A 12,902-nucleotide genomic window follows, 5' to 3' on the forward strand; every position below is an offset into this window, starting at 1 on the left:
TGTCCCCCAGCTTCACTGTCCCTCAAAGCCCAGCTCAAATGCCACTTTTCCCATCAGGTGGAAGAGTCTTGGCTTTCTGGCCTCCGGGCACTTTGTCTGCTTCCCGGGGCTCCTTGTCACCCTCAGCGTGTTCCCACCCAGCATCCGGGGCTCCAAGTCTGTTTCTCTGACAAATGCTTGTGCTGGGCGCTGAGCGCTGGAGGGAAGATGAGTAGTCGCGACCGCCGTTCCCTGCACGGCTGAGCATCACGCCGGCGGGCCTGTGCTGTTGCTGGACATCACCTCACCAGACACGCTCCTCACAGCCACCCTAGGCCCACAGGCGTTCACGGGACCCCCCGCATTCTCAAAAAGACCAGGAGATGAAGTGCCTTGCCCACGGCTTTGCAGTTCATAGGCTGAGGCTTAACCCTGCTTGTTACTGACGGAGCTCAGCCTCTCTTAGCCGACAGCTCTGCTGCCCGAGCGTGACCTCCAGGGGACGTGCCCTGTCCCCAGGCCCCTGGGCTCTCCGGGGCCCTCCGACAGCCCCCAGCTGTCTCCTCAAGTGATGACATTTTTCGGGGCTCTCAATCCACAGTAGCGTCAGTCACTGCCTGGGAAGGAAAGATTCTGGGGGAGAGGGAAGCAGAGCCTGCGCCCCCCGCTGTCCTGGAAGGCCCCATTCCTCTGTCAGCCCTGCTTGCTTCTCCACCCCTCCTTGGGCCTGGCGAGGAAGAAGAGATGGTCAGTTGGTCCTCCCTGACATCTTGACAGTGTCCTTGGCGCTCAGAAAGCATTCCTGGGTGTGAGCGCCCTGGACTCTCAGGCCAGGGAGTGCTGTGCTGCGTGCTGGAGTTGCTGCTTAGAGCCGGCCCTCTGCTCTCTGCTCGGATTCCTTCTCAACTCTGTTCCTGGAGAAGCACACCCAGCTGTCACGAGCAGACGCAAACACGCTGTCTGCCTGGCGCCCCCAGGCCAGGCTTCCCAGGCCGCACTGTCCAGGGCCTGAGACTGGACCTTAGCCAGGCGTCCCTCCTCCTCTGTGCCTGGCACTAGCTGCCCAAACCCTGCAAGCCGCTGATCACCTGGCTGTGTCCCTCAGAGCCCAGCCCCAGCCCCACATAGACTCTGGCATTTCTGGTTCAGAAAGCACATTTATTTTTAGGCCGGTCTACGCTGCCAGGGCTGTGTACATATGGGTGCATATGCATACTTCCTGGCAACACCACCCTTTCATTTTCTGGGTAAGAGAATCTAGTGCTAAAAACGCCTGCCTGTTCCACCAGGGGAGAACGCCAGGGAGGCAGGGGCCGGGGGTACCGAAGTCGCTGTTTGGAGGGGACCTCCAGGCGGGAAGAGTCAGCCCACTCTGCCTCCCTGCTCCAAGCAGAGCTCACTGAGGGCTGCTCTGAGGGGCAGGGCCACCGATGAGCCCAGCAGGAGAGCCGGAGCCAGGCTGCACCCCAGGACCTTCGGGGAGGGAAGGCCGCTGCCTCTCCCCGATGGGAGGTGTGTCTGTGCAGCAGAGACTGTGAGGGGAGCAGGGGCAGCAGTGTGACCCACAGGGACCCTGGGACAGGACAGTGGCCAGAGACCGCAGCCCCTGAATCCATCGCCTGCGTCCTGCTGCCGCTGCCGACGCACACAGACTGGCCTCGTCCTGCTCTGCTCCAGTCCAGGGGGTCAGACGCTCCTGCCACACACCATGCACCGTCTTCATCGCCTCTGGTGCCTCCTGAGCCTCTGCTGTGTGCAGGCACCTCGTGAACTCGACATGGCTCTCTCTCTTCAGCCTCACAAGACACATTCTACCCACGAAGAAAGTGAGGCTCAGAGAGGTGAAGTGAGTTCCCCCAGGTCACACAGCAGCGAAGTAAAAATCAGCACGCAGGTGTGTCTGACTCTCACCGGATGATTACTCCACACCCAGGAGTACACGCAGCGGCACACACTCGCACAGAAGCTTCTGGCTCGCTGGGGAGGGACAGCGTGGAGCAGCCCCACCGGTCCGGGGAGCCCTGGCTGCGGCCATGCAGAGAGGCTGGGAGGGGCGTGGGAGGCAGTGTCCACTGGCCGGTGCAGGGCCGCACAGGGTGGGGCTGTGGCCTCTGGATGCCACTGGAGCAGATGCCGTTGGGGACCAGAGGGCCTAGGGCCTGGATTCAGGGCTGCCCACCCTATCACTTACCAAATGACCTTGCAAAGTGTCTCCCCCCTCTCTAAACTTGTGTATTCTGAGCTGGGAAATAAAGATCATAGCATCTACCTCTGGCATTGCGTGGGACAGTAAAATAAGATATCACAGCTGCCTGGCACATGTGAGGAACTTAATAACTCTAACAAAGACACATCATTTACATGTACATAATTACACAGTGATAGAAATGACAGTAATTACATCTGCAATTTATACCCCACCATAACACCATCAGTTATGGGTACCTTCATTTAACGGATAAGGAACCTGGGGTCTAGAAAAAATAGCCAACCCTGGCCTCCCTGGTGGCACAGGGGTTAAAGACACAGCACTATCACACCACCACCAGCTACCGCAACAAGAGTTCGATCCCCGGCCAGGGAGCTGACCCACACGGCACGGCAGACCTCTCCTCTCTGGCCAGCTGCTCCCCTCAGCAGTGTATTTCTGTCCGTCTGCCTGTTCTGCTCCCCACTCTGTCTCTGGTGAATCCTTTCACCCCACATCTCTGTCCTACACCCCAATTCCTGTGTGCATAAATAAATCAATCTTTAGAAAGAAGAGTTCGCTCCCAGCGGGGAGCCTGGGAAGCCAGCACTGGAAGCAGGAGGAAGGCAGGAAGGCGCCCAGCCAGCCCCCGCCTCTGCCCAGGACCGCTCCCACCTGGGAGGGTGAGCATTAGGGGAGAGAGGAGCAGTTCGTGAAGAGAGAGCGAGAACAAAAGACAGCTGGGTGACAGGTGGCTTTTTTTCTTTGAATTTCGCTGTGAGGGCAGAAAGCATCAATTATTCAGTGGGTACTGTTGGCTCCCACTGGGATCACAAGCTGGAGAGAAGTTCTCTTGGCCTCGGGGGAGAAGGGACAGAGAGGGACAGCTCCCCTCCCCTCCTGCTGCACGCTGGGCCGCTGAGGGGAGACCCCCAAGGGAGTGGCCTCTGAGCCTGCAGATCTCACCCCTCCCAGGCTGGCGAAGCAACAGCTTGCTTCACTCTCTGGTCCTCAGTTACCTCCTTTGTATATTGGGATTAATGATCCTTTAAATAAAATAATGATTCAAGCCGTGTGCCCAGTGCTGGTGTACTGGAGCGGCTCAGCGAGCAGAGGCTGTTTTATTTCTTGTCCAGGAGCTGTTTCCCCTCTGTGCCGCCCCCTGTTCCCAAGGAGGCCGATGCCTAAGGCTGAGACAGGAAGAAAGGGCCAGTGGTCATCTCTCTGGCTATTGATGATGCCCTCTGCCCCAAAGACCCCAAAACTCGAGTCTTTCCTCTGTCTCTGGACGCTGAGAGACTAACGAGTCTTTCCCAGAAACCAGAGCCAGACCCAAGAATGGGGTTTAGAGAAGGGCAGCTTTGAGGAAGCCTGAGCCCTACCCCCGAAAAGGCTGTGCCCCTCGGGGGCCCACCGTGGCCTCTCCCCCATGCCTGCCACCCGAGGTCTCATCCCTGGGAGACAGCAGGACAGAGACGCTCCCTGGGGACCCGGATTTGTCAGCACAAGAAAGAAAGCAGAGGGGTGCCCCTCTGAAAGGCCAGTGCCCTCAGTGCTAACTGAACTCAGAACCCCGGGGGGAGGGGCTTCCCCTACCCCACAACCTCCTGCAAAGGGAGGGTGGCCCCTGGCCTCCTGGTTATCCTCAGGGTGCTCTTGCCACCTCGGAGGCAGCTGAAGCACGGGGAGAGGGGCGCCTGCCCAGGCAGCCCCCTCGCTGGAGACCGGGGTGTTATCCTTATGCCTTTGATGGGTGCAGGCACTGAGCTGCACGAGGAGGAGGTGTCTTGCCACAGCCGCCCCACTGACGAGCGTGACCCTGCGCCTCCGGCCCAAATCCAGGGAGATTTCCTGTGCAGCCTGGGCAGGCTGCGACCTTGCACGGTATAATGGAAAGAGGCAGGTGCACGTGGCTGGACAAGCCCTGCGCAGACCCGCCTGGGGCCCAGCGGGCCCCTCCCTGTGTGACCTTGGGGCGGGGGCGGGTCGCCACCTGGGACTTGTCTCCTGCCCCATGAGCAGGTGCACGGCAGGAGTAGCCTGCTTCTGCGCAGTCAGAAGCGCCAGCACACGGGAGTGGCTGCTGGCGGCCTCCTCCGGCCAGCCGGCGGACCTGCCCACTGGTGTCTCTAGCGTGACTTCCCCTTCGTGTTCACGAGTTAACAGGTGACCTGCTGCTTTTACTCCTGTGTCTGTGCTTCCCAGGCTCCAGGGCTCAGGGTGGCGGCAGGCCAGCAGTGGGTCCAGGAAGTTCCAGGCGGGGGACACTGTGTGTCCTTGGGCATCCGTGGCAGTGTGGGGCGAGAGCAAGGGCTGGGGGCTACCTTCCACCTGTCCCCAGGGAGAACCCCACAGCTCAGGTTCACCTCCACACACAGCACCATTGATCGTGAGCGATCTGTGGGTGGAAATAGATTCTGTGGAGCCTTGTGGGCCAGGCAGCGGGATCGGTGCCACCTGTGAATTCAGTGCAGCACACGGGCCAGCTCAGGGCTGCGGTTGCACAGGAGCTGCTCGGTGATCGAAGCAGAATCAGCTGCAAGTCAGGCAGGCTTCAGCGACCTGCAGCCGGCCAGCGCCTCTCCCTGACCCCGACCCCATCCAGAAGGGGGCTCTGATCCCGCAGACCCTGGGACCAGTGGCGGGGGCATGCCTGCCAGCAGGAGTGAGCGGCTGTTTGTGTCTTTGCAGCGGCTCCAACCGCAGCTGGGGCTGGGCCATGGCTGGGAGCAGCAGCATCCTGGCAGAGTTTGGGTCCCTGCACCTGGAGTTCTTACACCTCACCGAGCTCTCTGGCAACCAGGTCTTCGCTGACAAGGCAAGTCTTCCCCCTGCCCCTCCCAAAGCAGCTCCTCTCTCTCCTGCCCACAGAAGGGGGAGCACCCAGCCGGCCCAACAGGAGGGCGGGCGGGCACTCAGGAGGCTTGGAGACCCTGCGGGTAGCGCAAATAGCCACTGGTGGTTGGCCGCCAGCAGCCTGTGCCAGGGGCAGGAAGGTGCATGCCAGGGGTGGTGAGGGCCAGCAGAGGTAGGCATGAGGCGGAGCTGCCGCAGGGAAGACCCCACCAGGCCACACCAGCCAGAGGCGCCGCACGTGTAAGGCCCGGAGAAAGGGCAGCTGAGACCTGGGGCCCCGTCCGCCCAGCAAGGATCGGCCACTCGGTGCCGAAGTCCCCTTTCCAGAGGCATTTAACTTTCCCGGGGGTATCTGCCGGCCGTTCTTCTCCAGGTGGCCCTTGGCAAAGCCAGCCCACTGGCCGGGGGGCAGGGGGGGGAACGGGGGGTGGGGCTCCCGTCTACTCCCCCAGCTGGCTAAGGCCCTGCGGGGTGGGGAGCTATGGCGTCCAGGCCACGGTCCATCGCAACAGCTGTCGGCCGCTGCCCACAGCAAGAGGGGCTCCTCCATGATACGGGCCCCGGGCCACACTGTCTGGAAGTGTCTGTGTAGGTGGAGCCCGAGGAAGGAGGGTGGACACACTCCATCAGCCACCGGTCAGCCGCGGGAGATGCAGGTCTGCGCTCTGAGACCCTCCACCAAGGCCCCGTTGAGGCCCCCACTCCCAAAGCCTCCCCCCCCCGTCCCCAGGTCTCCCCAAGGATGTCTACTGTCAGACTGGCGAGCATGGATCCCCAGTGGCTCCCGGTCTCGGGTCAGCCCCCAGCCTCGAAGCATCACATGGCAACCTGTGAGGACACAGATCTCTGCGTGTCACTCCAGGCCCAGGAACCTGCATTTTCAATAAGCCCGTGCTTGCTGCTGCCCCGCTCAGGACCACGGCCTCCTCAGTGTGGGGACGCGCCCCGTGTCCTAAGGCAGCTCACGTAGCGCTTCTCTCCCTGACCACTCCCTGTGCCCGCGGCTCACAGCCACCCTTATGCAGCCTGCCCATGTGGCCTCAGAAGCTGCTGCCTTGCACTGAGAGGGCGCTGCCTGCCTCACCCCACCTCCACCCCAGTCTCCCCGACTCCATTGCTCCTCACACAAACTTCTCTAGAAGACTGTGGCTGGCCCAGGACGGCCAGGTAAAACTGCCTTTGTCTCACTGGACAGAGTTCACATTAGGCTCCAGGCTAGTCTGGACCCGCTGACTCCCATTGCCTGAGGGTCTCCTGTGCTCTGGCTGCTCTCCCACGGCCTGGGCGCCTCCTGTGCAGGCTGCTCTCCCACGGCCTGAGGACCTAATACTGTGCCGGCTGCACACTCAACAACCCTCAGAGGTCGGTCTTCCTGATACTCCCACCTTACAGAGGAAACTAAGATCTAGAGAGGCTAACACTGGCCCTGGACCATCAGCTGGTCAGTGAGCCCAGGTCTTCGGGTCCGAAAGCCAGGCTCCTGCAAAGCCAGCGTGAACAGCAGGCTTCACACTTTCTCCGGAGTCCATCGGTCTCTCTGTCTCACTCCGCATTTACATTCTCCAGCTATTTTCATGCCCCAATCATGCCTCCTGCAGAGGCGATTATTGGCAGTCAACAAATTGGCCCAAATTCTAGAAGCGCCCGCACCCTCCAGGGGAGCTAATTTAGCCCGCTTCACTGCTCACCACCAGGACAGCGGAGAATAACTCAGGTACAAGCACATTCCTGTCCCCCATAATGGACTCCGTTAACATAAATGGATATGAAATCTGATGTGCAAGCCAAGTGCTGTCCCCGAAAGGAGGCTTGCAGCGACCAGGCACTTTCTGCCCTTCCCACGCAGATAAATCTCTGAGCGTTGCGCACTGTCCCTGGGGGCCTTTCTTGCCCCAGGACTCAGCGGTTGGAGGATTTCCTGGACTGTGAGCAGGGTTTCCTTAATCCGCTTCTCACCCTCTGAAGCCCCGGGGTTGCAAATCCAGCGGCTTTGGGGCGGCCTCTGCTCTCCCCACTGCCGGAGATGCAGGTCGGGCCCTGGGGCTGCAGCATGAGGTCTGCCCAGTCCTGACTTGAGGTCTGCCCTGCCACTTACCCACTGAGTGACCACGGCAGGTCACCCCACCTCTCTGCCACGTGGACTTCTCTTCTGTCGATCTAAAAATGGCCCCATGTAAAATGTTAGGAGAATTCAAGAGACTGTATGTCCTGGGCTGGCTCAGGAACCAGAGATGTCAGTAGCTGCGTGGCAGGAGTATTACTAGTCTCCTGCGGTGCCTGTTAGGGCAGCGGTCTGCGGAGCCCAGGCCCCGCCTCTGGAATGTTCTGCACATCCGATCAAACATGCCAGGTTGAACCCTGGAAGTGCCAGTGTTCCACTTCTCATCTAGTAAAAAGGCAGTGGCAGAGGTAGAGAGTATATGAAGCCCCTCCTGCAAAGACCCACCCTCAAGAGCGCCCTGCAGCGAGAAAGGGTGGGGTGAGGGTGGGCAGGGCCGAGGTGGGGAGTCAGGCCAGCCCTGTAGGGTGCAGGGGGGCACAGCCGCCTCCGGCTGGGACCTGCTGGTGCTGGGCCGTGGCCCCCTCCCTCCACACTGGAATGTTCTCTCCGTCCCCCGTGGGCTGGGCGGGAGCCGCTGGCTTCCCCAAGAAACTGAAGTGGCCCTGCTGTCCGTCTCTTGCCAGGTCAGGAACATCCGAAAGGTCCTCAGGAAGATCGATAAGCCCTTCGGCCTCTACCCCAACTTCCTCAGCCCTGTGAGCGGGAACTGGATGCAGCGTGAGTTCAGAGACGCCCCTGCGCGCCCGCCCCCCCACCCCCGCGCCAGCCAGGGGCGAGTGACTTCATCAGAGCCTCCGTGGGCTCCGCTTGGTGCCCCTGGGGGCGCCACCGGGCAGGCACTGCGGGCATGCTCATTCTGCTCATTCTGCTGTGCCTGCCGGGGCTGGGGCTGGGGCTGCCTCCAGGGCCCCGGGCACAGCCCTGCCTGGCAGGCAGGCAGGAGTGTTTCAGGTAGCTCTGTTGACCCGGAGCCCTCAGGAAAGGCTGCGTCTCCCCTCCCAGCCCCTTTCATAGTTCCCACCTCCAACTTCTTTCCAACTTTAACAGCCTAAGGGCACAGCATAGAAATCCCACTTCCCGCTGTATCTGACGCCTGGGAGGATAGCCCTAGGTGACCCGCTGTTGTTCAGAGGCTTGTCCTCAAGCAGATGTTGATGGTCACCCCGGCCTCGTCCACACCCCACCTCGCCCTCTGAGGCAGAATGCTGCGGAGAGGCAGGCCTGGCCTTCCCACCCCGAGCCACAGGAGCCACAGGCCCAGGACGCCCAGGAACTTTCCCCAGCGCTGACCTCACTCCCAAGCAACCTGCAAAAACCACCTATAGAAAGGCAAAGTATTTTTAGCCAAATCCAAAAGTGCGGGGAGAAAATGAAGTCTTGAATTATAGATTGCGGCCACAGGAAGAGACAGTGGTGACTGTCCTGCGCTTAATGGCCGGGCTGACCGGGTAGAGATGGACGCTCTGCTGCTGCTCCAGGACAGTAAGGAAGGGAGGTGTGGTCCCCAGCCTGGCGCTTGGCAAATACAGGGGAGCCCCCACCGGGAAGCACCATTCTCTTCTCAGGCTGTACCGGCCGTGGTCTGGGCAAAGGGCAGCACACATATTCATAAAACAGGAGGCCGAGGGGAGGAAGGTTTCAAAGCCCTGCTCGTCTGGGCGCCACCCGCCTCCCCCCTGCGGCCCCCACACAGCCCCCCCACCCCGGCTTTGGTGCCAGGGTCAGCTCAGGTTTTCTCTGGGGATTCTTGGAGACTGTGTCTTTCTCCAGCAGACGACAACATTACCAACTTGCATAAGCTGTGTCTTCACATTATTTTCTGTTTAACCCATCTGCAACCTCAGACGCTGCAGCTTAGAAAGGGGGGTGAGTTGGGCTGCGGCCCAGTCACCGAGCTCAGGGCTCCGGTGGAGGGAGGCCAGGGCCCTCCTGCCCCTGGCCGCTCCCAGGACAAGTCTGCAGGCGCAGACGACAGGGACCCGGCAGGGTGGCCTGAGCGCGGGGAGCGGCCAGCCTTCGGGTGGCTCATCCTCTGAGCCCACGGCCTGAATCCCACGCTCCTCGCCAGGAGGGACATGGCAAGGCCAGATTCTCCCAGTGGGTGTGGAATGGCCAGCAGCGTAGCCGGCTGGCAGCCTCTTGGGTCCGCCCTACTCCGCGGGCAGTGCGCAGCTGGTGGGCCGCTCGCTGCCTCCCGAGGGGGCTGAGACGGGACCGGCAGGAAGCGGTGGGCCCACTGCTGCTCTCAGCTGCCCAGCGTGTGCACCCTCTGTGCAGGTGACGAGCAGGAGACAGGCCCAGAGGGGCCGAGAGCCAGCTACTGGGCCACCCCTCTGACTCCCACGCCCCCCTGGTGTGGGGGTACACACACACATGCTATGAAGTCGGGGGACCTCAAGTGAGAATCACCCGCTTTAATTGAGGCTCCGAGGACTAGACATTCCCCCAAGAGGGCCTCGTGCTCGAGCCCTCGTGGGATTCCTGGTGACCTGTTTCCCCTTTCTTGCACTCACCTGCCAAGGGACGCCCTGGACCGGACCACGGACGCGGTTGCAAAGCGAGGGGCCAGTGAGGAGGCCTAGCCAGGGCAGGACAAGAGGGTAGCGGGGACAGTGTCCAGCTGTGGGCCTCGGGGCCGCCTGGGCCCTGAGCTGTGGGAGGACGTTCCGTGCCCCAGACTGCCCCTCAGCTTCCCCCCCACCCCCGCTGTGAGCAAGCACATCCCTGCGCCCTCACCCCTGCACCAGCATGGACACGCCCTAGATGTGCTGGGTCTGGCACCCTCCACCCCTCCCTCCTTGCTCACCAAACTGTGCCCCCACCTGAGAGGAGGAGGCTGGGGTACGCGGGCCCCCCCTCTTCATGCAGCCTGGCCCGGCCCCACTGACCCTCTGCCTCTGCCCAAGGCGCTGCTCTCTCTCCCCACCCCTGCCGGGCCAGGATTTGTTTAGAGGGGCCTGGCAGAGCCGGGCTGCCAGTTTGCCACAGTCTCCTCTCGCCCGCTCCCCAGACCCCTGTGTCTCTACTCTGACTCTTCACACTCCTGCCTTCCCCTGTCCTCTTTGCCTTCCCCCTGGGTGACGTGTGAAGCCTCACACAGTGAGGACTCAGCCAGCTCCATGGACTCGCTGTTTCCCCATCAGGAAGTGGGTTGGCCACGCTGACCGTAGAGGGCTCGTAGCCCAGTAGAGCTGGACAAATGATAACCACTGACATACCCCTCGCTCCTCAGCCACTTTCCCTCTCTCCGCTTTCTGCAGAAGGGCAGCTCCAGGCCCTGCCTCCTCCCGCCTCCCTCTCCGTCTCTGTTCCTAAATGAATCATAACCCAGAGCTGAAATTCGCGCTTTGTTATATCTTCCGAATGCCTTTGTGTTCCTTGTTGTTAATTTTTAAAGCATGTGAGGAAGTGTTTTCCACGTCTGGCTTCTGAGGGTAAGCGCCCCTCCGAGACCCCCTTGCTCCCAGGCCAGCCGTGGCCAGAGACTCTCCTCAGCCAGCCCAGCCTGAGGCCCGGCCCTGTGGGGGGACAGAGGGCAGAAAAGGGGCCTTCAAAGGCGCTTCCCCCCTGCTTCTCTGAGCTCCATTTAGTCCAATTTGCTAAATTTATACTCAGTTTTCCGAGCGACTCCGGGCTCTGACGATTGATTTGAGCCTCTCCTTCCTCCTCTCTGTGGCCTTTTATGAACCTGCCCAGCATTAATTACCACGTTTGTCGCCGGGTAATAAAAATCTCTGAACCCCCTGCCACCAGATTATCTTTTTAAAGAAATGCAACTCATTTACTGTTAATAACCAGCGGCTCTGCCATCCTCAGCCTGCAGAAGCCGTGCGATTTATGGCGCCAGGACAGCAGAGCACAGGCCACTGAGCTCAAGGCCCCCCTGTGAGGGTGGGGACGCTGCTGGACAAGTGCCCACTCCCTGGCCGCCCGCCGCACGGACGCCCCTGGATCAGTGTGCCGGGGAGCCCTTGTCCCCGTAGGCCCATCACAGGGAGGTAACTCCCCTGTCCTCTTTCTCCACACAGACCACGTCTCAATTGGAGGCCTCGGGGACAGTTTTTATGAATATCTGATCAAATCCTGGCTGATGTCGGCCAAGACAGATATGGAGGCTAAAGACATGTACTACGAAGCCTTGGAGGTACGTCGGCGCCCACGGAGCTTCATGGGCAGTTGGTCTCTCCGTGGGTTCCTGACAGGCCCGGGGGGCTGGCCCCCGCCGAGGGCTGGCGGGCACCTCCCTTCCCGGGCCAGTCACTCCACACTCTCGGACTGGTGACTTCTCCAACTGCTTAAATTTAGGGCCAAGTGAGCACCCCGTTTTACAGCCGCACAGCCCAGCTGAAGGCAGGGACGTCCCTTGTTCGAGGTCTCACAGGAAGCAGCCCTCAGTCTGCTTAGAAACCAGTGTCTGTGCTTCAGTTGATGTCTCCAAGCCCAGAATACGCCCTGGCAGGGTTCTGGCAAGGCTGCCGAAGCAAGACCCTCAGCACACCCACGCTGGGAGGGCCTCCCTCAGGGGAGCATCCAGTTCTGCTCCTTCTCTTTTGGAAACCAAAGCTCAGAGAGGGGCAGGCACTTGCTCAGTGCCACACAGCACAAAACCGGCAAAGCTGGACCTGGGTCAACTCAGTGGTACCCCGTCAAGGAATAGCAAGGAAGGGGGGACTGAGATGATTCCCTCCAAAGAGGAGGAGACTCTAAGCAGAAGGGGGATTCAGGTAGCCTGAGCTATTGAGAAGGGAGTTATGGAATCCCAGGTTCACCCATAGAGCCCAACAAATCAGTGGCCCCAGGCAGGCTCTGGGTTTCAGTCTCCCGAAAGTAACCCGAGCAGATATACTCTGATGCCACCTTGGCCTAAGCTAACACCTGTGTCCCCTAAAAGACAGCCGGTGCATCCCCCCCAACCTTACGAGTCAGTTCTCCACTTAGCAGCCAGAAGAGCGGAAATGCATGCCCAACCCCTCGCCTGCACCACTTGGAGGAAGCCAGACCTCTCCTGTAGTTCCCACTGACCTACACCAGCCAGCCACCCTGCTCTCACCCCTGTGCTCTCTCGGCCCTGGCCCCAGCCCCTCTCAGACCCCCAGACTCATTCTGACCGGAGGGCTTTTCACTTGCTCTTCCTTCTCCCTAGAATATCTTTCAGGTGTCTGGGTCTCACTTAGTCAACTCAGATGTCTGAAATTAGCCTTTCTCAGCCTCTCTGTCACATACCCCAGACTTACTCTCTTCTTTACCTTCAGGAGCATCTAAAATTATCATGTGCACATATTTGTTTACTTGTTCAGTCTCTGTCCTTCCCAAATAGAATGTGAGAGATCTAGGGGCAAGGATCTTGTCTCCTCATTAGCCCTGTGTGCCTTGATTTAGAACAGTTCCTGGAATATAGGAGGCATATAGTGACTGCATTGAGAATAAATGCATGCATGCAGGAAGGAAGGAAGAAGGAGGGAGGAGGGAAGCAAGGAAGGAGGGAGGAAAGGAAAAGGGAAGGAAGGCATCTGTAGGTGGGTGGGTGGGTAGGAGGAGGGATGGGTGGATGGACGGGTCATGGGTGGATGGACAGGAGGATGCATAGATGGATGGGTAGATGAATGGGTGGATGGATGTGTGGATAGATATGGATAAAAGGGTGTGGGCAGTGAGATGGATGATAGATGGATGGATGATAGATGAGTGGTGGATGGATAGATGATGGATGAATGATGACTGGATGGACAGATAGGTGGATGAATGGATGATGGATGAGGGATGGATGGATGATGGATGAGGGATGGATGGATGGATGGATGGATGGATGGATGGATG

At 60.0% G+C, this 12,902-nt stretch overlaps 1 protein-coding gene across 1 annotated transcript in view; it reads left to right on the forward strand.

Moving 5' to 3' along the window:
* MAN1C1 (mannosidase, alpha, class 1C, member 1) overlaps positions 1–12,902 on the forward strand; it is a 109,452-nt gene that overhangs the window by 80,902 nt on the left and 15,648 nt on the right. Inside the window, exons 6-8 of the mRNA XM_004679387.2 lie at positions 4,859–4,985; positions 7,709–7,802; positions 11,114–11,229. Coding sequence (XP_004679444.1) covers positions 4,859–4,985; positions 7,709–7,802; positions 11,114–11,229 — 337 coding nt within the window. The remainder of the gene's footprint in view (positions 1–4,858; positions 4,986–7,708; positions 7,803–11,113; positions 11,230–12,902) is intronic.

Source organism: Condylura cristata, unplaced genomic scaffold, assembly GCF_000260355.1.
Source record: "Condylura cristata isolate star-nosed mole 26May11 unplaced genomic scaffold, ConCri1.0 scaffold00008, whole genome shotgun sequence".
Taxonomy (NCBI): domain Eukaryota; kingdom Metazoa; phylum Chordata; class Mammalia; order Eulipotyphla; family Talpidae; genus Condylura; species Condylura cristata.